Source organism: Branchiostoma lanceolatum, chromosome 16, assembly GCF_035083965.1.
Source record: "Branchiostoma lanceolatum isolate klBraLanc5 chromosome 16, klBraLanc5.hap2, whole genome shotgun sequence".
NCBI lineage: Eukaryota > Metazoa > Chordata > Leptocardii > Amphioxiformes > Branchiostomatidae > Branchiostoma > Branchiostoma lanceolatum.
The window spans coordinates 5831287-5855863 of record NC_089737.1 but is presented as its reverse complement, the minus strand read 5'-3'; the positions used below and the strand labels follow the sequence as shown (position 1 = coordinate 5855863).

Genomic DNA, 24577 nt, shown 5'->3' with positions numbered 1-24577 from the left:
ATCCACTTGACAACCTCTGAACCGCACACGTCTCTGGTCACCACGAGTGCCTCTTAAGTATTTCATAGCCGCGTGTAAAGACCTCTGGGACTGGAAGATTTAAAGAAATTGGCCTCATAGGGTGAATAATACAAGTGTCCTCTCAAATTATGTCCAGTTTGGACAGTTTTAATTAAAGACGATTAAGTAGAAGGGGCCTTTCTATGGCCACATTTATATGTATCATTGTCTTCGGTTAGGTCTTGATTAATGGTACGTGGATCTAGAAATAAAATGTGGCTGTTATGTATTCGTTGACACGTACGGACATGGGCCCATATCCCAATAGGACAATATTGATATGGATTGCGTAATTGAACTGTTTAGTAAGTAGTATATTCGAGGCTTATGTGTTGGATCGTATTAACGTATTCAACGTATCATATGATAGCTTGGTATTTTGTTGATCAATGAATTATAGTGTAGTAGTATCGTATTTTGTGGTGCATACATACCTATGCTTGACCAAGATTGTATTTATAAAACATCATATGACAATATAACGTCGATTTGATGTTAAAGGATTGACAAATTGGGGCACAAATGCTGCAGAATGAAGGACAGAAATATATTGCTACAAAATTCTATTTTGTCTGAAACGAACTATGCCACTGAATAAAGCGATCTGGTATTATATGCGTTGCTTATGCAGTTAAATTGTCCAGTTTACTGGATTCGTATTTTGATAGAAAGTAGTTCTATATGTTAACAGACTACAGTGGGAAACTCGGCACGTTAAAAAGATCATTTTCAAAAGTCATCAACATATTTAGCATTTTATACCGTTCGCAAAAGCAAAACCGGGCTCAAGTCATGACACATACTAAATCTAGTAGATAGAAGTTACAGTGTATAGACACTTGCGGAGAAGCTCCCTTGCGTTGTAAACTCGTAGTTCTAACACAGATGTAAACAAATTTACAGTCTGTTAGTGAGCTCGCGAAGCTAAAATGCGCGCAGTAAGTATGTCACTTATCCCTCGAGGCATTCCTGATTCAATATTAGTTTGATGAAGATCATCAAATTACTGTCGTTTTAATCTTGGTTTGATCAAATTACTGTTGTTTCTAGACAGTCTACTCCCATCGCTTTTTCTAGTCTAATTCAGTTGTACTGTAGTGCCCGAGGGGGTAGGGCAGTAGCACACAATCCAATCCAACCATGGCCGATGACTAAATGTACGTATTTCTTTCTCTGACTACATGTACATACAGTTTTCTCGGTTTAGCATTGAGTACTTCGATAGGGAAGCTATAAGAGTACTTGAACACACACACACTCCTATACACATGGGCTATCTCTCTCCAAAAGTGCTTGCGTAGCTTCTTGACCAAAGAAGGGATGGATAAACCAAGGAGGATAAACAGAGATAATCATCGACCTTTATACCGAAAGGTCGGAAAGGATTTTAACTTAACTGATTTAAGTGAGCCAAATCGTAATAAAATAGGAATTTAACATGCTGAATTAGGTCAGGTGTAGCCAGTAATGAAAATGTGATACGTAAAATTTTCATTATCATAGACACTTACGTGAGAGAGAACGTATCCTCATTAATCGTGCGAATATCCTTGTACTTTGTATAAATGTGATATGTAAATTTTTAGTATCTAAGACGCTAGTCAGATAGAACATTAATCGTGCGAATAACCGTATACTTTGCATATATATAGATAGTGTTATTGATTAAACAACATCGATTTCAGTGCGGGTCTGGAAAGTGGGATAAGTTCCCGATGAAGACAAATGAACACTGTTGAAAATTTGGTGAGTCGTCTGCCTCTTGTGTTGGATTACAGTAAAAGAAAACAAACAAACAAAAAACAGGTACTAGGTATCGTACCGATTGGCCCAGATCTCAGTAGATCTGGTTTTGAACCCTCCGACATGCCACCAATGTTGCGCCCTTAGAACAGGCACTTAATGAAATGAGAGGATTGGACAACGTCTTCCTACTAGTAGACACATTGGACAACATCCCATTGCCCCTAAAGCCTCAAGAAGGCTATGGGACTACCTTTTCCTTTTTTACCAGTAAAGACGAGCATATTCATACCATTTCAACATTCATTTCACAATGACGGTAGTATACATAAACGTACTGGGTCACTTGTGAAATGAATACTACATCCGTGAATAGGTTCATCAGGTTGGTTAGTCACTGAATAAAAAGACTCTTTTTACACAACCAAGAGATTTATTCCACCGACGTTTCGGTGACCATCTGTTACCTTCTTCAAGGCAATTCTGACTGGTTCGTAGCAATGCAGCACAGGTGTTGCTGCTTATACATATCAATGAGATGCAATCCCAAACGCAAAGTATTTACATATGCACAATCACAGGGATGACATCACTATGCGGTCCCAAACGTACAGAAGTGTAACACGTACATAAACTATCGATCAAAAACAATGCAACTACAGTTGGATACTACAATTTCTAATTCCAGTTGCTGTAGTTTGCCCTTGCAAGAAACTCTTACGAAAGCATCCATTGATAACGTTATAGTTAATATTTTAATCCAATGCAGCATGACCGTCTACGTCACGCATATGGTATCTAATACCACATAATCTGCCTAAATATCAAGATAGAGTACTACCTTTCTTAGGCCTAGAAAATAAATGTTGTGTTTCAGATTACGGTCGACGTCCTGGAAAAAAGAGGGGTTTTCTTCCTTTATGTAGTTTAACAATATAACAATGATATGTCACAGGGCAGTTGTATTTCCAACATCACATAATGTACAAGTACATTTGTCAAGTATTATTATTAAACTGGACAAATCTATGTATTATCAACCGTTACCATGATTACACCACTCATATGTCGTATTTGATATGTCCCTCGCCAACAGTTGACCACAACAAGACTAGGGTTGAGTAACCAGCTGAGACACAACATTTTAATTTTTCTAGGATAAATTAGAATGATGTTTAGCTTCATCCATGTAAGACCGGGCTCGGACCACTACGACGTAAATACCCATCACCTAGCAATAAAGCCATGTAATCTTATATTAGTCGGTCGATATTTAAAACTTATCCTTTGACATTATCCTGCACCTTCCGGGCTACCACACGCAAATGAAAATTACGCTTGCCAAATATGACGTGTGGTTAGTTTTGGACAGACGTAAACACTCATGATGTGTAGGAGTACTTCCCGGTGTGAGCGGATCAACTAAATCTGCCCGGATATGCAGCTTGCATTCTTCAGACAGTACATCCTGGTGTGTTACACCATGTGGTGATTTTACCGTGTATACAATATGAATAAACAAACAAACAACAAACAAGCAAATAAACAAACGATAAACCATTATAGCCCACTGTCAATTGAACTTGTCAGATGGTCGCCTTGTGGCTCGGTACATCGAACCTCCGTCTTGACGCGAAGTTTAAAAAAATATTTTTTTCTTCTTTTTCAGTCAGTTAAAACAATTAGGCATGAAATTTTCATAATGAGTATGGAGAAGTTCAAAATGCTTAATAGCTACAGGACAATCTCAATCAGAATACGCGTCGCACTGTCGTATATTAGTATTATATAGATAATCAGGTGAAGATGAGGAGGTCAAAGTTCACAAGTCACGATCAAGGAATCGAAGAAAGAAGTTTGCATGGCATCAGTCGAACCGCAGGTCACCGTAGAACGCGTTATTTTCTTTTTTACGGCGTCGGGCGGGTCCCGATTTGACCCCGTTGCATAGGTGGGGTCAACCGCCCGTCGTGCAGCAAAAAGACCTCGGACCTACATAGTGTTTATATTTTTTCACATCTACAGGATCTGCCCAACATAACCATGTAGTTATTTCGTGCACAGCAAATTGTCAGCGAGCGCTGTGGCTTTCGAAACATTGACCATTTTTTGGTCAGTATATTTGTGCGTGTATCATTGACGGTTCACCTGGAACCAACTAGATATTTACATCACCTGATAGCCCATTTCCTCACCTTTAAATTGATACCAAAGTCCCTTGGATAATTTTATGGGAACCGGTTTTGCCCCCAAAAAAACTTACAAGAGGTCAATTTGCAGGGCGTCTTATTCTGAAGAATAAGACAAACACAATGTCCTTTTACCATGCTTTACAGAACTCAAAGCTTATCTAATGGCATTGGTCAACTTGCATATGAATCTCACTTTTCCTGGCTTCAAGATGATATTAGTCTTATTTGGAAATGTTTCAGAATATTAATTTTAGACGGCAAAACTTGAGCCGTAAGTTTCATCAACGTTCCCAACACCGGCTGAAAGTTGCAACATTGCACCTGACCTCGCCTGACCCCCACGGCAGGAAAATGGAACGTACTGGCTGGGTTCGGTCGTTCGAACGCAGGAGTTCGAAGTGATTGACTTCAAATTTGACTATTTTGTAAATATCAGGTACCTTGTACTAAAATCTCTGTCTGTCTGTACTTGACTGTTATCATGTCAATTATCATATTGCATGTGGTAGCCGCGTTCATACAGCTTCTAATTTACAAAAAATGTGCTTTGTTATGCCACGCGAAATGTATCGAAATGTATCCAAAGCGCAGGAGTGCACGCATCGGTAGCTAGAACTTAGGCAGAAATTTCACCACCGCAAGGTAGACATTGTCGCAGTTTTTTTGGGGGCAAAACCGGTTCCCATAAAATTATCCTAGGAACTTTGGTATCAATTTAAAGATGAGGAAATGGGCTATCACGCGATGTAAATATCTAGTTGGTTCCAGGTGAACTGTAAATAAGACAAACACAAATAAACTGACCAAATATTCTTAATGTTTCGAAGGCCACACCGTTCGATGTCTTTTTACAATGCACGAAATATCAACATGGTTACACCAGGCAAGTCCTGTAGATGTGAAAAAGTGTAAACATTATATAGGTCTGAGGTCTTTTTGTTGCACCACAGGTAGTTGTTCACACCCATGCAGCAGGGTCCAATCCGGGTCCGGCCGTGACCCGGAAAAAGCCGTCTTAGAGAAGGCTGCGCAGAACCGATGCGCATAGAGCTCTGCGGTTCGACTGGCATGTCGGAGAAGAAGTCCCATTTTGACACTTAATTACGTGCCCTTCAGCCAAGCTTAAGGTTAAGATGTCTTCAATCTTACCAGCACGCTGTATCATTTGAATCTGTCCCTAAAGAAAGCTGTCGTTGATAAGTTTGGAACCTTAAGGTAAGTCGACTCATATTTCTTGTCACATAGATTCTTGATCCCACCATGCACAAAGTACGGTAGGGCTTTTTTCAAGTATGTTATGTATTTTGGGAATCGAAGGTAAGTTAACGTTGACAGACAGACAGACAGACAGACAGACAGACAGACCTGGGACAGGACAACATTATGAATAGTTCTCTGTGTGTTGAAATCCGCCTCTTTGCTTTTGACAGATACGTATACGGATATTGAAGATCCGATACCGAGGTGTTTAATGACTTTAATGTTGTTAACATGGGCTCAGAAAAAGCCAACTAGACTAAACTATATAATATGCAATTAAATTACTGTAAATACCATAAAAACATCGCAACTGGTATGTAATCGCACACAATGATAGTACCAGTTACAGACCATTCTTGTCTATACTTTGAATTGTTTGAATATCATATTTTCCATGTTAAGATGTATTCATGATGCTTATAGATGATTAGAGTAACATTGGTCAAACTTAATGGTAATCTATTTTGACCCTATGCAATACTGACAATATGGCGGATTCAAACAATTGGTAGATCTCACTCCGTGCTGCCTGAAGTGACCTCGAAAACTGGTCTTTCCACTTTTCACTGCGTGCCTGTGTTTGATACAGACCAATGCACAAGAGGTAGTTACGCCCCCTCCCAGATCTAAACACTCTAGATCTTAAATACTCACAAAAACATCGAGTTGTACATGATTATAAAGAAATGACTTATACAACAATTCAAACTAAAGATTTCAGCTTTGGTAGCGTACATTGATACTAGACCCTTTAGCGACGAACAGTCTATTAGTCACCAGCTTTGCAGGCATGTAGCCATTGGCTGGTAATATAACCTCAAACAACCTGTGACAAGAATCGAAGTTATTTAGTGAGGATACTCCTTAAACGTGCTTGATGACAATGAGTTCCACTCTACGATAGTTGATAGAATAAACATCAAGCCTCAGTAGCAACTATAATTTGTCAGCATATAGTTGTGATGACATACTTGTGCAGTGGCCATGAATCTATATATTACAAGGACTGTAAATCTATACAACTGTAGGGCCCAAACTTATGTCACTTCTTCCCGACCACAAGAGTACCAACCAGAAATCGTGACTATAGCCTGTCTAGAACACAAGATATCAAAACTGGACATTCTGCTGCAGCAGTACCATAGAAGGCTGCCAGGGGGCCACAAGCTAATCATTTTGAGGTCTTACCATTTGACCTTGGCCACAAACATCAAGACAATCCATCAAGGCATTCTCAAGTTTTTGTGTACACACACACACACACAGACAGACATACACATACATACACACACACACACACACACACACACACACACACAAACGCTAACAAAAACATTATGAACCTTCTTGGCAAAGGTAAATGACACAGAATATGTGCCTTGTATTTCCTCATCAGTTCCTTGTCTCACCATGGATGAAGCCCTGCTATCAGACGATCCAGAGGCCGTTCAGAAGGAGCTTGATGGTGGGCTAGAGTTGTCAGAATACCTGAACCGTGGCACGTTACAGCACCTGTACAACAAGGTACATGTACATGATGTATTCCTATTATATGGTGTAACACCTGTAGAACACTCAACATTTCAAGGTAAAATTACATTTTACTACAGGTATATAGATGATGTTACAGCACCCGTGTACTACAATGCAAGTTCCCATTACTAAACTTCACAAAAATACTAAAAAAAGTATTCAGCAATAATTGTAACTATCAGGATGATAATAGTAACTTTAGTAATACAGTACTTCATTCAAATTTATACATCGTAAGTTTCGTAACAAATCTATATATAGAAAGCAAAATGCAGCAGAGGCAACAGAGGTCGTGGAGGCAAAAGAGGTTGTGGAAGACCCAAGAAACCTAGCTTGATTGGAGTGTGTTAGGAAGGACATTAAGGTATGTGCCTATGCGGCCTAACCAGTGAATGTGAACTTCCTGGACAGAGCCGCTTGGAAGCGCGGTGTGAAGACTAGCCGACTGCTGCCCACCCTTGTGTTCAAATAATGGATACTACTACTAATCAAAATGATGCTAACTTATTATAAGTACTTTTATTTGTTTGGTTAAGGCGTTTGAAGATGCTACACACAAGCAACAGGAGACGTACGTCTTCAATAACCTGGTGAAGAAATGCCTGGACCAGGGCCTGTACGAGGGCCACACTGTCCTCCATGTGCTGGGGGAGGTCATCTCACAGGACCTGATACAAGACTACGAGATACCAAATATTTAGTAAGGATTGTGTTTTATAACTTGTTCCTGCTCAGTCATTTTAAGGGTTGATCAGCGTGACCGCCTTTATATCGGATTCCTTAGAGTTGAATTAAAAGTGTCACATAGGCCAATAGGTTGACATTGAAACATGGTAACTTAAAGATGCTTGTAACATTGATAGATTCATTAAATTCATTCACCCATACATTCATGAACAAAGTTCTTTGCGCATACTCCTTTACGTTTGGGACACACTCACGCGCTACATCTTCAGGATAGACACTGTAGTCACATAGTTTCCGTTTAAAACTTTATTCGAGCCCACACAAACAAGCTCTCATCCTTGAAAAAGCCACACAGCTAGTCGGTGTGAGCTCAAAAGTTCTAAATGGAAACTACATGTATGCGGCTACAGCGTCTTTTCTGAAGATGTGGCGTGAGTGTTCAGTTGGTTTGAGGTTGTCCACTACTATTTGCCTAGAAGACAGACACGACGTAACGTTACATTTTTCAGTGATGATGACAAGTCAGACCGTCCCCTGGGCTACCATGACCTTTTCATCTGGGCCATCGCCACCGGCAGGGTCAAACTCACCAGACTGTTCTGGAACTTAGGGTCCGACCAGATTGGTGAGAAATCTCAAGAATCCACTCATAGCAGCTAATGATCTGACTTCAACTTAGTAGGTTGTACAGTGAAACTGTATACCTATAATAAAGTATACACTATACTTTATTAGTAATCATATACTATGTTGAGGCAACATCTTAATCTTACAAATACGCAAAGACGCAATGTTCCGTCCTCGGTTTACCCGAGACATATGTGAATGATAAGATGCCTTTTACTGTGTAATCATTGATAATATTATATGATTGTGATTTTATATGTTAGTGATACGGAGCAAGCCTTTGCAAGTACTAACAAAATTCAGGCTGTTAAGCCTGCCGGTTTGTATAATAAAGATTCAATTCAATTCAAACCTGTCTAGAGTAACCACACAAAAGACTGAGGAAAAATGGTTGCTGAGGAAAGATGGTTGCTGAGGACAGGGTGGGGTTGGTTGACTAGTATGTAAAAATGGACGAGACTGTTTTAATGTGATTTGTCTGCGCCAGGTGGTTGCCTACACCAGACGGTTGCCCGACCAGATTTGATTGTATTGTCGATATTTTGTTAGGAATTATACTGTCACTTGTGCCGCCTCTCCGTAGGTACGCGTGATACTGTAGTGGAATGTCTGTTGTATTTTTCCTATCTTTGGACAATACCATGATGATCTTGTTTCATAAATGGAGAAATGTTCCTGGTTTTTGTGGTAGGTTCTTCGCCGCGAACTTAAAACCACCACAAAACTTTTTGCCCTCCTACCCCCTTGTCTACTATTGTCTCAAACACGATTTTAAAACCACCGCAAACACTCCATTTTCTGCCTACCGCAAAATTAAAGCCACGCGAACTTAAATGCATTCACAGTATTTACTGTGCGTCATAATACACAAAGAACCTATTGTGCCCACCGTTATAGTGGATTTTATCTTTTGACTGGACGTTGTAACGTATCAGGCACACAGTGTCAGGCAATATTTCTGTGAGACTAAACAACAATTTGTAGCTTTTCAGGTTGGAAAGAAGTTGTATAAAGTTGATATCAACAGAATGATGTATATACTTTCACTCTCTCCACAGTTTCTGGTCTGGTGGCCAGCATGATGTTCAAGTTTGCTGCCGAGCATCTTCCAAACGACATCTACCATGCGGATCAGCGGTCCGACCTCTTCAATCTGTCTGAGCAAGTTCCATTTTCCTTATCACTCCACTCTACTGGTGCATAACAATGTAAAGGCATCCAGAGCATTTTGTGAGGCTTGAAACTTTAATAAAAACTCAACTTTCTAGTCATACCTACAGATAGTAAGTTGCAATAACACTATACCATTACAGGGTGTGAAATACCTGGTTGTACGTTGCACAGTGCAACAAGATTTCGGTTGGTGCAAGTTAATTCCAAACCCAGGTAGCGCAGTGTGCAACCTTATATTTTGAGCCAAAGATCTCAATCGGAGCCCTGGAAGCTCACAAAAACACATTGTCACTCATAAAATTCGGTAAATCTTCAATTGAAATAAAGAAATCAACACTTTTTCGTTTTAAACCATCCAAAACCCTTCATAGATCGTGGAATTTGAGCTGAAAAAGAGGAAAACACACTGCCCTCGGCTAAACAAGATGTTGTTAGGTCAATGGGAACACAATACTATCTAATTTATATTTGGAATATTAGTAGTATTATACGCTACATACAAGCTTGATTTGAAGAAATCGGTGAATGTTGCTGGAGCAACCTGAAATTTGGATGTGCAACCTAGCCTTTGCCCTAGGTTGCAACATGGGCAACTGGCTCAAAAAAGTATTTCTCACCCTGCCATTACATATCGAAATTGACTGAGCAAAGATACGATGTCGTTGTGTGGTGAGTATTGATAGAAAATCGAAGCCCTAATAGACTAATCCTGACTGTCCATCACAATTAGTAGTTCGACTAATGAGAGAGTGACTGCATGTCCGTCAAATATTTGCTTTTTTATGTTTTAAATTTGCATTTGAATTTTGTATGTTTTGACGGAGATGGGCGGGGCTATGGTATCTACAGTATTTACAGTAGGCGTGTGAAACTAAAAGATTACCATGTGGATTATTTTTGTGCCGTTTTTGCGCACTTTTGAAAAGACATCCAAACGCAAATGTGGTAAACAGTGGCATTAATTGTCAATTTCATAAAGATTACACCAACTAGAATATTTCCAATTTTCAAGTCTTATAACATGCTCTGGGTGCCTTTAACAAGGCTCTGCCTAAGTAAAATATTAGATTATGACAGCGATGCTTCTAGTAGTGTCACCAAAATGAAAACAGATCTACGGCGGATCAGCCACTGGATTAGACAGAAGAAAAATGTACAGACTATGCAATTATTGAATGTACAAAATTTAGTAGACTGGAACTCGTTGCCACCAAGTACTGTAGGTACTGTAGATAGCCGTATACCACCCTTATAGCTAGATGTGCAAAGGTTAGGTGGAACAGGTCGTTCAGTGTAGTATTTCATCAGTGCTGGTGTGTTAGGAAAATGAACATTTGACTTTTTGGTAATGGAACAATGGAAAGGGGAAAATAATGTTTTGTTAGTGAAGAATTTAAGCTAATTGTTCCCAACTGGCTAGAATTTACTTAGCTTTCAAAGCAAGAAAATTCAAATAACATTAGATACTTTCTAGTCTCGAAAGAAAGTTTCTAAAATCTGAACTGGTCATTGTTTTGCACACATAAATAGATTTAGAATAGCAGCTGCTGTTATTTCACCTTTAATTTATCTCAAGCTTGTCTTTCATTCGTCTTGTATATAATGACCATTTAGCATGTTTTGCTTTGTTTGAACTTGCAAAGCTACTTTTGTTGTTTCTCTCCACAGAAAACACATGCTCTTTTAAAATCAACCAATCAGTGTTGAAAATTTAATTTTTTTAGGGAGTACAAACAGCTCGCGTTTCTCGTGATCAAAGAGTGTTACCGGTTGGACAAGAAGGAGACGTCGGACGTGCTGGTCAAGCAGCGGGAGGACTGGGTCCACATCGCGCCGCTGGACGCCATCGACATGGCCGAAGACATGGACGTCATGAGCCACGCTGCCTGCCAGTTCACGCTGAATAACATCTGGACAGGCAGGATGGCCAGCCACACGCCAACATGGAAGGTACGGACGAACAGTCGGTTTTGTTGCATGTTGAGTGTAAAATCTTGTCTTATTTCATTGGACGTCATGAGCCACGCTGCCTGCCAGTTCACGTTGAACAACATCTGGACAGGCAGGATGGCCAGTCACACGCCAACATGGAAGGTACGGATGAAACTTTGGTTTTGTTGCATGTTGAGTGTAAAATCTTGTCTTATTTCATTGGACGTCATGAGCCACGCTGCCTGCCAGTTCACGCTGAACAACATCTGGACAGGCAGGATGGCCAGTCACACGCCAACATGGAAGGTACGGACAAACCTCAAGACTTGAGTCAAGTTTTTCATTTATTATGTTAAGTGTAAAATCTTATTTCCTTGGATTGAAGTGTATGTGAGCATCCCAATTATTTTGTTTGCCTAATTTCTCTGTCATTTACATGTGTTTGATAAATTGTATAGTTGTGTATCTATACTCACTCACTCACTCACTCACTCAGTTATTTTGTTTGTCTAATTGCTGTCATTTACATGTATTTGATAAATTGTATAGCTATGCATGTATACTCACTCACTCACTCAGTCACTCACACACTCTCACACTCTCTCACTCACTCACTCACTCACTCACTCACTCACTCACTCACTCACTCACTCACTCACTCACTCACATAATTAACATGATTGCAAATTCATGCCTGAGTGCTTATTGCAAACAAAGAATAACATTCTATACAAGAAGTTTGTAAAAGACAAAGATGAATTAAAGGTTGAAATAACAGCTATTCTAAATCTATTCCTACTTAAAAGCTATTTGAAGTGCTTGAATTCCTGAGTTTTGACAGTTTTTTTCTCTGTTGAAGTAACATTCCCACATTATCTTGACTTATAAGCTGTTAATTGTTGTGTCATTTCTTTTGCAGAAAGAAAGAAACCATTCAGTTTGGGCTGAGTCATATTTTGATATCTATTTCTGACCTTCAGTTGATGGCTGCTACAGTCTGTCCACCATTGCTGTTTTTCCTGGAGTACGTTGGTGACGAGGATCCTGAACATGAACATGAACATGAACCCAGTCTGTGGGACAAGGTCAAGTTCTACTTCACCGCACCAGTCACCAAGTTCATGTACAGTGTGGTATGAACATTCTGTTATTCATTAACTTCGGTTTGTTCACCCACTCACTCACTCACTCACTCACTCACTCACTCACTCACTCACTCACTCACTCACCCACTCACCCACTCACTCACTCACCCACTCTCTGTGACTCACTCACTCACCCACTCACTCACTAACTCACTCACTCACCTACTCTCTGACTCTCACCCACTCTCTCACTCACTCACTCACTCACTCTTTCACTCACTCACTCACTCACTCACCCACTCACCCACTCTCTCTATCACTCACTCACTCACTCACTCACTCACTCACACACTCACACACTCACAAACTCCACTTCCCCCAATGTTGTGATCATTGCTGTTGTTTTTGAATGCCCTTTGACCCCTTGATGCCTCATTCAGGTGTTGCACAATACAGGTATGTCAGTGTGATTTCCAATTTGGGTGAATTAACGTAGAGATATAATGCGGTAGAATTCATGACATACCGGTACCTTAGACATCTTCAAGAATACCGTAATTCTTGTTTCTTTCACTGCAACTTTATTTTCACTGTTTTCACGGTCACCTCTGTATCGTGAACTTATCAACACCAAGAAAAACCTGTTGTAATTATTTTATGACTCCTTCACACATCCGTTCCGTGAAGTTAAAGTTCTGTGAAAATGTCCATTTTCCTTACAAATTTTGCTTCTGTGAAGATAAAGTGAATTACAGTAACTATCTCTTTTGATGCCAAATTTGTATAACGGTCCATCCAGGGAGTAAATCCCACACTTAAAACTTATCTAAGAGCAAATAAAAGAAGGGCAGTCCCTGACCTGTATAATTAGAGACATGAGTGGGATGGCCTTGAAAATATAATCCCAATCTTGGATTGCACCTGAGCAAACCAAATCCATATGGGCTCTGTGTAACAAGTGTGTGTGGTAAAGCATTTAGCTTATAAGCCACAGTTGTTTTGAAATATCCTGGTTACCACATACACAATGATAATCTGTTAAGTAAGCGCAATTAAACGATACATATGAAGTAAGTAAACAGTGAGGCAACACAGGGTCTTTTCCTTCACATTGTCACAGATTTAACCCCAACTGAAGATAGAGTAAGCATATGAGGGCACCTTGTACAAGTGACATGCACTTTTGTGTAAAATCAGTAGATGGCATTGTTGCTACAGTCTGTGGTGAGAAGAAAGGCTGGTGTCCACCAGTCATTGTTGTCATAAAAAGAGCAAGGGAATGTTGCAGCACATTGAATATGTATACCCCAACTTGAGGAGTCCAGAACTGTTATCAATTTTTTCCTATAAACTGACACAAAATAATCTTTTTGGATAGTCGCATACTGCCAGCTGTCCTGTGTATGAGGAGCTTTAGACATTTGCGTCAGGCGTCAAACCTCTGCATGAAGAAAAAATCTTACACACCAATCTAGAAAAATAGGAGTGACTCGGTGCGCTTGGCTGAGGTCGCAATGTACGATCAGCTTAAATCGAGAAAGCCTCATGCTTCGCATCAGTCTGACGATTTTTTGAAAGAGAAATCAAGATTTTAGATAATAACATTTCCTTCTATTCCTGCAGGTGTCGCACGTGCTGCTGATCCTGATCTTCAGCTACATGGTACTGTTTGAGGTACGACCTCTGAGTAAGCGGCCAGTGGGTTGGGCGGAGGGACTCATGGTATTCTGGATTGCTGTCCTCGGTCTCGAAGAATTACGGGAGATGGTACGTAGATTAGTCAAGAGCAATTTAGAATTTGTATTATTTGATAATATAATCATTTTCACTCAATGGGTCCCGTGTTTGAAGAGAGCCACACCTCAAGTTAAAGAACCCACCACACTTCTCATGCAGTGTTAGTGGATCAAATGAATATGCCATTTATGTGCAAATAGATAGATATTGATTATCATAATTATAATAGAATTATAAAAATAAAGTCTTTGAATACGGCAAGTCGCATGTGGGGTGAGACAGCATGGGTTGATACAGAAATATCATAGAACTTTTATCAATGAACTTTTATCGCTCGTTCTCATTTAAATGTACACATTTTGTAACTTCCGTTACCGTTTGAAGTAAGACGTTTCTGACATTAAGATATATAGCGTATAAAGTGCCAAACTGTCGTAAGTCCTCATAAAAACGACAATCTGGCACCTTATATGTGGCAAATCTTAATGTCAGGAACGTCTTACTTCAAACGGTAAAGGAAGTTACAAAATGTGTACATCTAAATGAGAAAAAGCATTATACGAATCATAACATCTGTTCATGTAATATTTCCAGTTGGACAAGCGTGTTTTGCTCCAAACGTGGATCTCCAACGTGTGGAACATCCTAGACGTGATCATCGTAGGACTCTTCCAGATCTCCTTCGTCGTGCGCCTCTGTCTGGATCGGGATTTCGAGAAGCAGAACTTCCAGATCATCCGGATCCTCTACTGCCTGACCCTGATCTTCCTGTGCGTTCGGATGATCCCAATGTTCTATCTGAATAAGAACATGGGACCAAAGATCGTCATGATCCAGAAGATGGTACCTATTGTTTATTTGAAGTTAAGTGACAGGCCGTTCAGTGTAATATAACCAGCTGCTGTCTCGCCGTGTGCCTGCAAAGCTGGCGTGTTACGCCGAAGGGCGGGCATACTGGCTATACAGATACAGATACAGAATCTATCACAAATTGTGAAAGGGAGGCAAAAACAGGTGCTAATTCTTAACCTTTAGCACACTGAAGTAGCCATTTGGCACCCGAGTGTAACTGGTTACAGAGTTAGGCAGCAGGGAGAAGGTTAAAGTAGCTTAAAGTTTACAATTTGCCCTCCCACGCGCTAAGGACAACATTGGCAATATGAATTTAGTTTCACAGTAGAAATCTATATCTACAAATTCATATTACCAAACAATGAAATAAAGCTCAATAGAATGTTCATATTCTCTTTACTAAATAGAACAAGTGTATTGCAACACTAGTAGTTTAGACGCTGAATTTTCAAAATCTGCTTTATTTTATGATTTGCCTTTCAACCTATCAACAAGCCAATGGACCTAGTCATGCTGATTCCAACCTTTTGAAACAATGGTCATCATAACAGACGTTATGAAGGGTTCTGATCATGATGTTATAAGCACAAATCAAATGATAGAAAATAATGAAAACAAAAGTTGATCACTATAATGTGCTTTTTGTAGAATTATATGTTTTTTTGCAGTTCTGATGGTTTGTCATATTTGTGAAGGTCTGAAGCTGCCTGTGGCAGTTTTAATGATTGGTTGTGTGTTTCATTTCAAGGTCGGTGACGTGGTGTTTTTCCTGAGGGTGCTGCTGGTCGTGGCGGTGTGTTACGGCGTCACGAGACTCGCACTCACCGCGCCTAAAAACGAGTTCATGCCCAGCATCGTTGAGAAGGTCTTCCTGATACCCTACTGGCAACTGCATGAACAGATGTTGGACCTTGAAGAGGGGAAAGGACCGGAATGTCAGTTTTCTTATTCCATTGTTTTTATCTCCATGAAAAATGGAGATATTGTTTTGGGTGTGTCTGTCTGTTTGTCTGTCTGTCTGTCTGGTTGTGTTTCCGGACTACTCTAGTCAACATAACTCAAGAACCTCTTCATGGATTACAATGATATTTGGTATATGTGGGCGGGTGTTGTGAAGCAGAAATTCAAGGTCGATTTTGAGCCCCCTGGTTTGTGACCTTGGTACTGCAGCAGAACTTGTTTGTTTCTTTGTTTGTTTGATATGTTTTTAAGTACATTTTTTTTATTACATTGCATCCAAGAAAAGAGAATGTCCAAACAATGTGTATTTCCTTTACGACTGATGATGATAATACATATTTCCGAAAATGATTCTGTTGTTCAACCTATATGAGGACATCCATGATATTCTTACCCGCTAACAATTCAACAATTAGTTGACTGCCTTCAATAGGTGCAGCCGAAAGAAATCTCAGTGTAACTGTTTGCTACAGTGCGTCCCGTGTGTGTAGATAATAAAAAAAATTCCACTCTCCATTGACCTACACGTATACATCATCATCATCATTATGGTTGCCGCATATCAATAACTATGTACTGAGGCAGGCTGCCATTGTTTGCCATTGTTTCTTGGTGGCTACTAGTCGCTATATGATATATCCCCTCCCATCCACAACCCATCTTTGCAAAATTGTATTAAACTCTATAGATATTTATCTGCCGGGTTACATAAATCCGTCACTTGAAAAACAGTGGGTTTGAGAGATCTCTAGTGCAGCAACCCCCAGGTATGCACAGTTAAGACATACTGTACAGGAGTGCATTATACTGTGGGACGTTGGGTTGAAGATCTGTTTGGATGTACATGTAGTATCTTGGGTGGCGGAAGTATGTACTCTGGTGGAATTATGTTTAGTACTCACTCACCTGATGTTACTGAACTGTTCTCAATGTTATTTCTTCCACCTCTCTTTTTCCTGAATAAAGCAGCCAGAAGATTTTCACTGAATACAAATCTTAAATCATTTCTCTCCCAGTGCCTTGGTACGTGGACTTCCTCGAGGCTGGCTACATGCTGTTGGTGGCTGTGATGTTGGTGGAACTACAAGTGGGTTTGTTCGAGTGAGTATTCATCTGTGATTCTGGGTGCAATATCAAATCTCATGTGTGGGGAATTATAGAACGTACAGTTGCAGTGTTGTTTCCAACATTCAAGTTAACTGTATGATAACATCTCTCTGTACTGATATACAAGTAAAGCCCAATGTTCACATTGTGCTCAGTCAGAAAATAGCAGAGGTACAGTATTCTGTATGGAAAATTTGAATACACAAATAAACACAACTAAGGCCACACCAATTTCTTTTCTTGGTTAACCCCCAGGAATAAAAAAAAATGCTTGATTGGAAAATCAACATGAAAACAGAATCTCAGAGGAATGTTTTTACTTTCAATTGGTGGTATCAGGGAGTGAACAGGGTCAGGTGCAAGTTTTCACCCCAGCCTTCTGTTTTCATGATTTTTTTTGTTGCTAAAATTAAAAATAAAAATCTGTTAACCAAGAAATTAAATTGGTGTGGTCTAAATAAAGACAGACACACCAAAAATAAGAACTCGGTACAGAGAGTCAATAACAGCTGTGACCACTGTGTTTAAAGCCTCAGACACCTAACTTGAGTTGCGCAGTAGAGTGCAGAACATTTGAATTCTTTTATAGTCCCTACTTAAAATCTTTAAAACCATTCTTTTCCTTGAAATTTTTTGCCCAATCTGGAGACTTTTTTGGTTAGAAGGAACAGGTAGGGTCTTAGCTTTCCCATTTTGGTTGAAATTTGTTTAGTTTAGCAGTTTAGGTGGCGTAAGAACATATGTGAGTTGTTGGGTCGTGCGGATGGGTATGGCCGAGAACTAGGTCAGAGATAGGGTCTGTTTACTTCCGGGTGGCGTTTCTGCGAGTTTGAGCTGTACAACCCTCTGTTTTCTTTGCATGTTTATCAAGTATACCCTTGTGACTTCCTGGTGGAGAAGAGTTTTTAAGGTTGAAGTGAAGATAAGTACTTTTATAGGGCCTTGCTTTAAGTAACTTTGTTGTCATCCCTTAAAGGCACACCATCGAGCGTGTCCAGGAGCGAGCGGAGGTGTACTGGAGCTACTACCGGTACGACATGATACAGGAGTACCAGGACAGGCCCCTCGGCCCGGGACCATTCCTGCTATTCGGCCTGCTGTGGAAGCTGTGGGAGGTCTTCAGGGGAGTTCCCACAAGCAGCCCTTTCCGTAAGCATCAAACATCTTTTAGAAGGTCTCAAGATTTTTCCAAGATGGTTTCAAAGCATCTCAAGATTTTTTTCAGAACATCTTATTTTTTCAAAGCATCTTGAGATGAAATGAAAAAATCTTAAGATGCTCTGAAACATCTTGGAGAAATCTTAAGACATTTTCAAAGATCTGAAGATTGTCTCGTAAAATCTCAAGATTGTCTCATAAGATCTCAAGATTGTCTCATAAAATCTCAAGATTCATCTCAAAATCTTGAGATTTTCGGAATAAATCTTGAGATTTTGTCATTTTCAATGAAGCGTGAAGACCCCTGCTGGGGGTCATTATGATCAGTTATGTATCAGAGAAGTGTTTCGCAAAAATATTGGATGTGTACCTTTAAGCTGTAAACGGTCAGAAGCTTTAGTCCAAAGTGCTCCGCTCATTCCAATAATAATCTGCTCGCTGTAAACTGTAAATGCATTTAAGTTCACCTGTTTTTTATTTCGCGCTAAGAGGAAAATGGAGTGTTCGCAGTGGTTTTGATTTCGCGGCAGTGCTATAGTCACATACTGCTACAGTATTGGACAAAAATGTTTGCGGTGGTTTCATGTTTGCGGTTTTCACGGCAACCGTTTCACTCGGAGAACTTAAAACCACCGCAAACATTTTTGTCCAATACTGTAGCAGTAGATGACTTATAATTATAGCACTAAATCAAAACCACCGCGAACACTCCATTTTCCTCTGAGCACGAAATAAAAGCCAGGCGAACCTAAATGCATTTACAGTAATAAACATAGTAAATATTTCTGCATTTACAGTACCGACATAAAAAATGGAGGTATAATTTTTAATGTGTGTGTCTGTGTGTTTCTGGATTTTGTAGTCAGCATAACTCAAAAGACGGCAATGACAATGCAACGATTGAAACTTCAGCCTGCTAGAAACAGATTCTGTTTGGACGTATCATTTCAGGGTGGTGGAATTATGTACCCTGGTTGAAATATGTTAACCTAGTATAAATGTTATGTCCCATCTCAACAGGAAGGACCTTCAGTGGAAAAGTGGAAAAAAATCTGCAGGAGTTAGAGACAAAAGCTGTGTCCAACGTACAGATGAAGTTAGAGAAAGGCGTCTACAAGCTAAATGGGTCTGCCGAGCACAGGTACTAAACGTTTTTGTAAAATCAGCCATAGTGAATTATGCCAAAATGCTGACTGTATACCATGTTGTTTCAAAAAGGACTCAAAGGCTGAGTCCAATGTATACACTGTATAAAATGTTATTTGGTTTCATGATGATTGATATAATTCGAAATTTTCGAATTCCGAATCACAAAAGTAGTCATTGAATTTCTTTCTCTCTGTCACACACATAATTTCTCTTTCTTTCTCTCTTTCTCCCTATCTCTTTCTCTCTCTCTTTCTTCCTCCATCTCTCTATCTCTCTGTGAAGGCGGTGAATTCTGTTAACCCTTATTTCCTTGTTTCTGTCTTTGTATTTTTCTCTCCCTCCCTCTCTCTCTCCCCCTCTCTCTCCCCCTCTCTCTTTCTCCCCCTCTCTTTGTGAAGGTGATAAAATCTGTTTGATAATCTCAGATTGCCTTGTTTGTTATCCTATCCATGTCCAGTCCACCATTCTCTCTCTCTCTCTCTCTCTCTCTCTCTCTCTCTCTCTCTCTCTCTCTCTCTCTCTCTCTCTCTCTCTCTCTCTCTCTCTCTCTCTCTCTCTCTCTCTCTCTGTCCCCCCTCTCTCTCTCTCTTGCTCTCTTTGCGGGTTGGGTGTGGAGATTTAGAATTCTGTTACGTCTGATTGCCTTACGCTTTTTGTTCTTTGTTTGCCATTCCCAGCCCACCAGACACGGGAGGGAAGCTCGGATCCTTACGTGAACGCATGACAAGTATGGAGGGCGAGATGGAAGCAATCAAGTCTTTAATACAAAATTATAGCAAGAAGAAGACACCTCAACAATGAAACAAACAATTAAAAATATAATTTTCTCCTGGTCACTACACCTTTTGTTTATATATAATGTATGTAATGTTTATGGTGACGATTTCGTTACCTTTTGTGTAGAGGTTCTTACTTTGAAAGTATGCTATACCTAATCTACAAGCAGTTGTTGGGATTCAAAATTAAAACATTTTGGCTCATTACCATATTCTGCTTGGTAGTAAGAAAAACAAGAGAGCCATCCCTACATCTACTTGGAGATAACATGATACCATTTTGTCACGTTAAATCGTCAGCAACATATCCAATTTAGCCTTGAAATGGCTTTGAAATATAATGTTATTTGTATCTATAAAGGTAGCTTGGTAAGCTATATATCAATGATTCATTTTGATATCCTTTAAGTTTGAGTCCTGCTGGCCTTTTTGTACAGCTTTTAGAGGTGTGTCTATATGTAGCACTGTCCTTAATATCAATCATCATGAAGGGTTATACTGTATCTTAATGTATGATGGTATATCTTAGGGTATGACGTTGGGAAGTTGAATTCTGGTAACTTATAAATCTGAACATTTTAGCAAAGGAATTCATACAATGATATTGGTCCTGGTTGTTTTCCGAAATTGGGAATCTTACTAATGATTCCTTCTGAGCATTGAATATTAGACAATCAGTGATCAGAATTTTTGAGATACCAGATCTGGATGTATAACAAAAGCTATTTTATTTAGAAAATGCTATAATTTGAAACAAGGGTCGTAATATACTGTGTCTAGAACTATTTTTACTTGTTTCTTTACTTTTGAATAAACTCACGAATGAAGTCACTGTGAAATTGATTCTAAAACTAGTTATAGCTACATTTTTTTTTAATGTCATGAGCTAATGGTTTAGTCATTGGGATCTCCCTGCACCCTCCCAAAAGCAGAGCCCCTATCGCTAGATTCGTTAGCTCGCTCGCGTAGGGGCCCTGCTCTTCACCCCCGGTAGACACGCTTCTGGCGACGTCACCACCAAAACAGCTTCAGCCAATCAGAGGGTTTGTTAAACCTCATCTAAAGCAAAAGCACAAAGGATCCTGGGAAGCTATTAACCAATCAGGTTACGTCTCACATCGTTTCTTTAGGTTCAGAACAAATCAACCGCCAAATTGTTCCAAATATAAGGATAGCTCATTACTTGTTCATGAGCAACTGTCAGTTACGTCGCCAGAACCGTGTCTACCGGGGCAAAGAGCAGGGCCCCTACGCGAGCGAGCCAACGAACCGAGCGATAGGGTCCTGCTTTTAGGAGGGTGTCTCCCTGTAGCTCAACTGGTAGCAGCCTCACAGTTGAGCCCCTGGTTCCAACTAGTCGGTAACTAGAAGACCCACATGTTCAAGACTAGTCATGGGAAGGACATCTCGGTTGGGGCTGCACCCATCTTTCGGAACAGACGTAAAATGGACGTTCCGTGTTCGTGGAGGTTAATCGAGCACGATAAAGGGGACGGCTAAAGATATACCCTGCTACTGGTATGCACATGCGCCCGGACGTTGTGCCTTTGGGAAAGACACTTAACACAAATTTCCTCACTTCACTCAGGTGTAAATGAGTACCTAGCTTCGGTTAAATAATGAAACAGCAAGGAAACTTGCTGCCCTATGTGCCACTAGGCATGAATTACGATGTGAAGAACACTTAATAGTCAATGTAGACACACAGACATATAGAAACTATAGGATGGCATTCCGAAACTTTTTCGAACTTCCCTTTTAACTTGTTCAAAATATGTCACACGATCGGTTGCGTGTACAAATCATGTACCTACATGTGAATTCTAGCTCACGTTGTACGTGAACATGTACATATGGCTCCCTGTGTGACGAGTGTTCTTTAATCGCCGGCCAGTCTAGTTTCTCAGAAACCTGTTACAAGATCAATTAAGTTTGGAATGCGCCAGACATTTGATTGCACGTATCGCAACATGTGAAGTCTGCCCTATACTCTGTAGGAGAGGATGTACTGTACATGCGATACTCTGTCTAAGTGCGTCTGTGTTACAAAAGGTCTTAAATGGTCAGCCCATCTGATTACTGAGAACCCCTGCTACAAGATGTAAAGTTTGTCTGGAATGTGCCAGACATTTGGTTAATGGCACGCATGGCAACATGTGAAGTCTACCAAACTCTGTATATAGTAGAGCGACACTCTGGCTAAGTGCACCTGCGTTACAAAATTCTTTAATGGTTTTAGCCGTTAAAGAATGCTGGCCTCAGGTGTAACAGGATATTCAAATTGTACGTTTATATAACTTGGATTTCCAGAACATCCTGTTTCTCTATAGCTAATAACTTATTAGTCTGTTCTTATATACTAATATGTATGTCCTGGGACAGGGTTCGAATCCTTATCACAAAATTGTGCCCTCGGGAAAGACACCATGCATGCTACGATGCCGACCAAGGCAATAAGATAAATGTTAAGGAGGGGAGGAAGATCCACCTACAGCGGTTATCTAGTCGTCTGACGTAGGTTTCACACCCCCATAGTCACCACCTCTTAAGTTCTGTCAATGTTTCGAATGTTTCTTCCAATGGGTGACTCTTCCCGCTTGAAGATGCTCACCGTCAAGAGGTATGTGTAGGATCTACATGTAGGCCTGCCCGTCTCGATTTTTTTAATGTTTCTGTGTAGCAGCGTATTCCTGTTTCATTGGTGTTGCCAACTTCGGGAAACAAGTACGTACTCAGGTATTTCACCAAATAATACAGAAATTTTGATAAGTTAAATGCAATTGGGAGTGTTAATTGTTGGCAGAGATTTTGCGGACGGTAGGACATTGGGTAGTGCACATGCTACGTTAAACGTTATGCGAAACAAAGTAAGGCAACTGAAAAGTAGCTAAAACTTTAAGTATTGGTTTTGAGGTTGCAATGCGCTTACAGAAGCACGCAATAAATTGCATTGCAATGGTCTTCGTTGACAGCTAGGAGTTCAATGTATCTCAAGCAAATATCACCACCTGAGGGCTTGTGAAGTCTACGCGTAATACCAGTCCAAAGTAAAGGTCATAGTCATTACTATATAATAGACAACTAGGTGCAAAGCATCACAACAATCTGTAGCTTCTAGCCATCCAGGTTGATTGCCGAGAGAACACCATGCGTCTGCCTGTCCCTGCTCTCCTCCTCTGTGTGTTCGGGATGCATTCATCTATGGCACAGCCGAGTATGCTGGTAAGAGTACTAGTATGCACATACTCATGTGTACTGGTGTTTGTGTTCGTGTTTTTTTTTTCTTGAAGAAAGTCTGTAACGCAAACCCCCGGCTTTTATGGCCCTTCCCCTTCTGGCCGGACGGGCGCTGATGGGCCGCGGCCGCTGTAGCTTACAGTCAAGCCTTGTTAGCTTTGGCCCGCTCCCCAAGATCCGCTGGCGGAGCGGGCCAAAGCTAGCAAGGCTGGGCTTCATGAGGGCTACTAAAATCTAAGATAATGACTGGTTATCATGATACCGAGCAAATCAACATACCCTGCAAAGCCACCGCATATCTAACTACAACCGTTCGAAGCCATCCATTGATGATGCCTCTGTCCATACTGTAGTTTGTAACATTAACCGCCTCTGTGCAGTAGTTCCACATACATTGTAAGACGTACTCATTCATTTCTATGAAGTTGCGTCATGTTAATAGAGTCGTTGTGTCTTGTCCAGGAGTGTGAGACTGACCAGGATTGCATCGATGGGTATGGCTTCGGGAACTACTGCTGTGCCCGGGTCAACTCCATCATCCGCAACCTCCACCAGTGCAAGCCGATAGGGGAGGAGGGAGAGCTGTGCCACGTGGGGAGCAACTACCTGCCCTACCCGTTCCGGGGGTCCCGCCGCTTCTGGCGCTGCCAGTGCAACTTCCCGCAGTCGTTCTGGTGCGCTCCGGATCCCGCCAGCTTCCTGCCCGGCGGTGGGCGCTGCGAGCGCTGGGTCCCGCCGGCCAACACCACCAGCAGCGCCGAAGATGCCGGCTCTGGCTAAGACAGCAGGTCACTTGACGACAGCACCAACTTGAACCCCTAGCTTCCTTGATCAGTCCGTTAAAAGTAGAACCAGTCAGCCTTGCCTCGAGGAGGGTGATAGACGGTCACTGAAACGTTGGCTACTAGGTAAATAACACTTGATTGTGTACAAACTTTGTGTTCAAAGAACTTTGTTATCCAGTTTAAACATAGGTTCTAAAAGTGACACTTGTAATCTTGATGAAAGCAACATATGCCCTAATTTATCATATTGTGACTTACATGTATTTTCCCTCATAAATTAAAATGAAGCAAAGCAATGGCAAAGAAAATATCTAAGATAATGTTGTAGAATAACACGGCAGTCAAAATTTGAATTTTATGATTTGGATTTGACCAATTTTCCATGTCTAGATCCTTTCGACCGTTATTTTTTTTCAAATCAAGGCATATTGGGATTCAATTGCTGTTGCGTCATGTCCATCACAGCGTGGAATCTATAATCTCAATGCCCTCATCACATTACAAGGGAACAGTGTGATGATAAT

The 24577-nt window shown here is 40.6% G+C and overlaps 3 protein-coding genes across 3 annotated transcripts; all 3 read left to right on the top strand.

Annotated features, from left to right (window-relative positions):
* Positions 1 to 6655: 6655 nt before the first annotated feature.
* LOC136422292 (transient receptor potential cation channel subfamily M member 4-like) lies at positions 6656 to 9321 on the top strand. Its single transcript, XM_066409956.1, has 4 exons — positions 6656 to 6779; positions 7325 to 7488; positions 7985 to 8100; positions 9161 to 9321. The coding sequence occupies exons 1-4, from the start codon at positions 6666 to 6668 to the stop codon at positions 9304 to 9306; spliced, it is 540 nt and encodes a 179-aa protein (XP_066266053.1). The 5' UTR covers positions 6656 to 6665; the 3' UTR covers positions 9307 to 9321.
* Positions 9322 to 10730: 1409 nt separating this feature from the next.
* Positions 10731 to 20858, top strand: LOC136421944 (transient receptor potential cation channel subfamily M member 1-like). The gene is made up of 9 exons (XM_066409531.1): positions 10731 to 11513; positions 12188 to 12340; positions 13916 to 14059; positions 14624 to 14872; positions 15630 to 15816; positions 16858 to 16942; positions 17925 to 18097; positions 19127 to 19247; positions 19933 to 20858. Exons 1-9 carry the CDS (start codon positions 11127 to 11129, stop codon positions 20054 to 20056), a joined length of 1623 nt encoding a protein of 540 aa, XP_066265628.1. The 5' UTR covers positions 10731 to 11126; the 3' UTR covers positions 20057 to 20858.
* A 2170-nt stretch (positions 20859 to 23028) lies between these two features.
* Positions 23029 to 24347, top strand: LOC136422041 (prokineticin-1-like). The gene is made up of 2 exons (XM_066409658.1): positions 23029 to 23253; positions 23731 to 24347. The coding sequence occupies exons 1-2, from the start codon at positions 23179 to 23181 to the stop codon at positions 24046 to 24048; spliced, it is 393 nt and encodes a 130-aa protein (XP_066265755.1). The 5' UTR covers positions 23029 to 23178; the 3' UTR covers positions 24049 to 24347.
* Positions 24348 to 24577: the final 230 nt, after the last annotated feature.

Coding starts and splice junctions, on each gene's coding strand:
- LOC136422041 (XM_066409658.1), top strand. CDS start 23,179: ATGCGTCTGCCTGTCCCTGCTCTCCTCCTCTGTGTGTTCGGGATGCAT. Junction 23,254..23,730: donor TGGCACAGCCGAGTATGCTG/GTAAGAGTACTA, acceptor TGTCTTGTCCAG/GAGTGTGAGACTGACCAGGA.
- LOC136421944 (XM_066409531.1), top strand. CDS start 11,127: ATGGCCGAAGACATGGACGTCATGAGCCACGCTGCCTGCCAGTTCACG. Junction 15,817..16,857: donor AGAGGGGAAAGGACCGGAAT/GTCAGTTTTCTT, acceptor TTTCTCTCCCAG/TGCCTTGGTACGTGGACTTC. Junction 19,248..19,932: donor AATGGGTCTGCCGAGCACAG/GTACTAAACGTT, acceptor TGCCATTCCCAG/CCCACCAGACACGGGAGGGA.
- LOC136422292 (XM_066409956.1), top strand. CDS start 6,666: ATGGATGAAGCCCTGCTATCAGACGATCCAGAGGCCGTTCAGAAGGAG. Junction 7,489..7,984: donor TACGAGATACCAAATATTTA/GTAAGGATTGTG, acceptor TACATTTTTCAG/TGATGATGACAAGTCAGACC. Junction 8,101..9,160: donor CTTAGGGTCCGACCAGATTG/GTGAGAAATCTC, acceptor CTCTCTCCACAG/TTTCTGGTCTGGTGGCCAGC.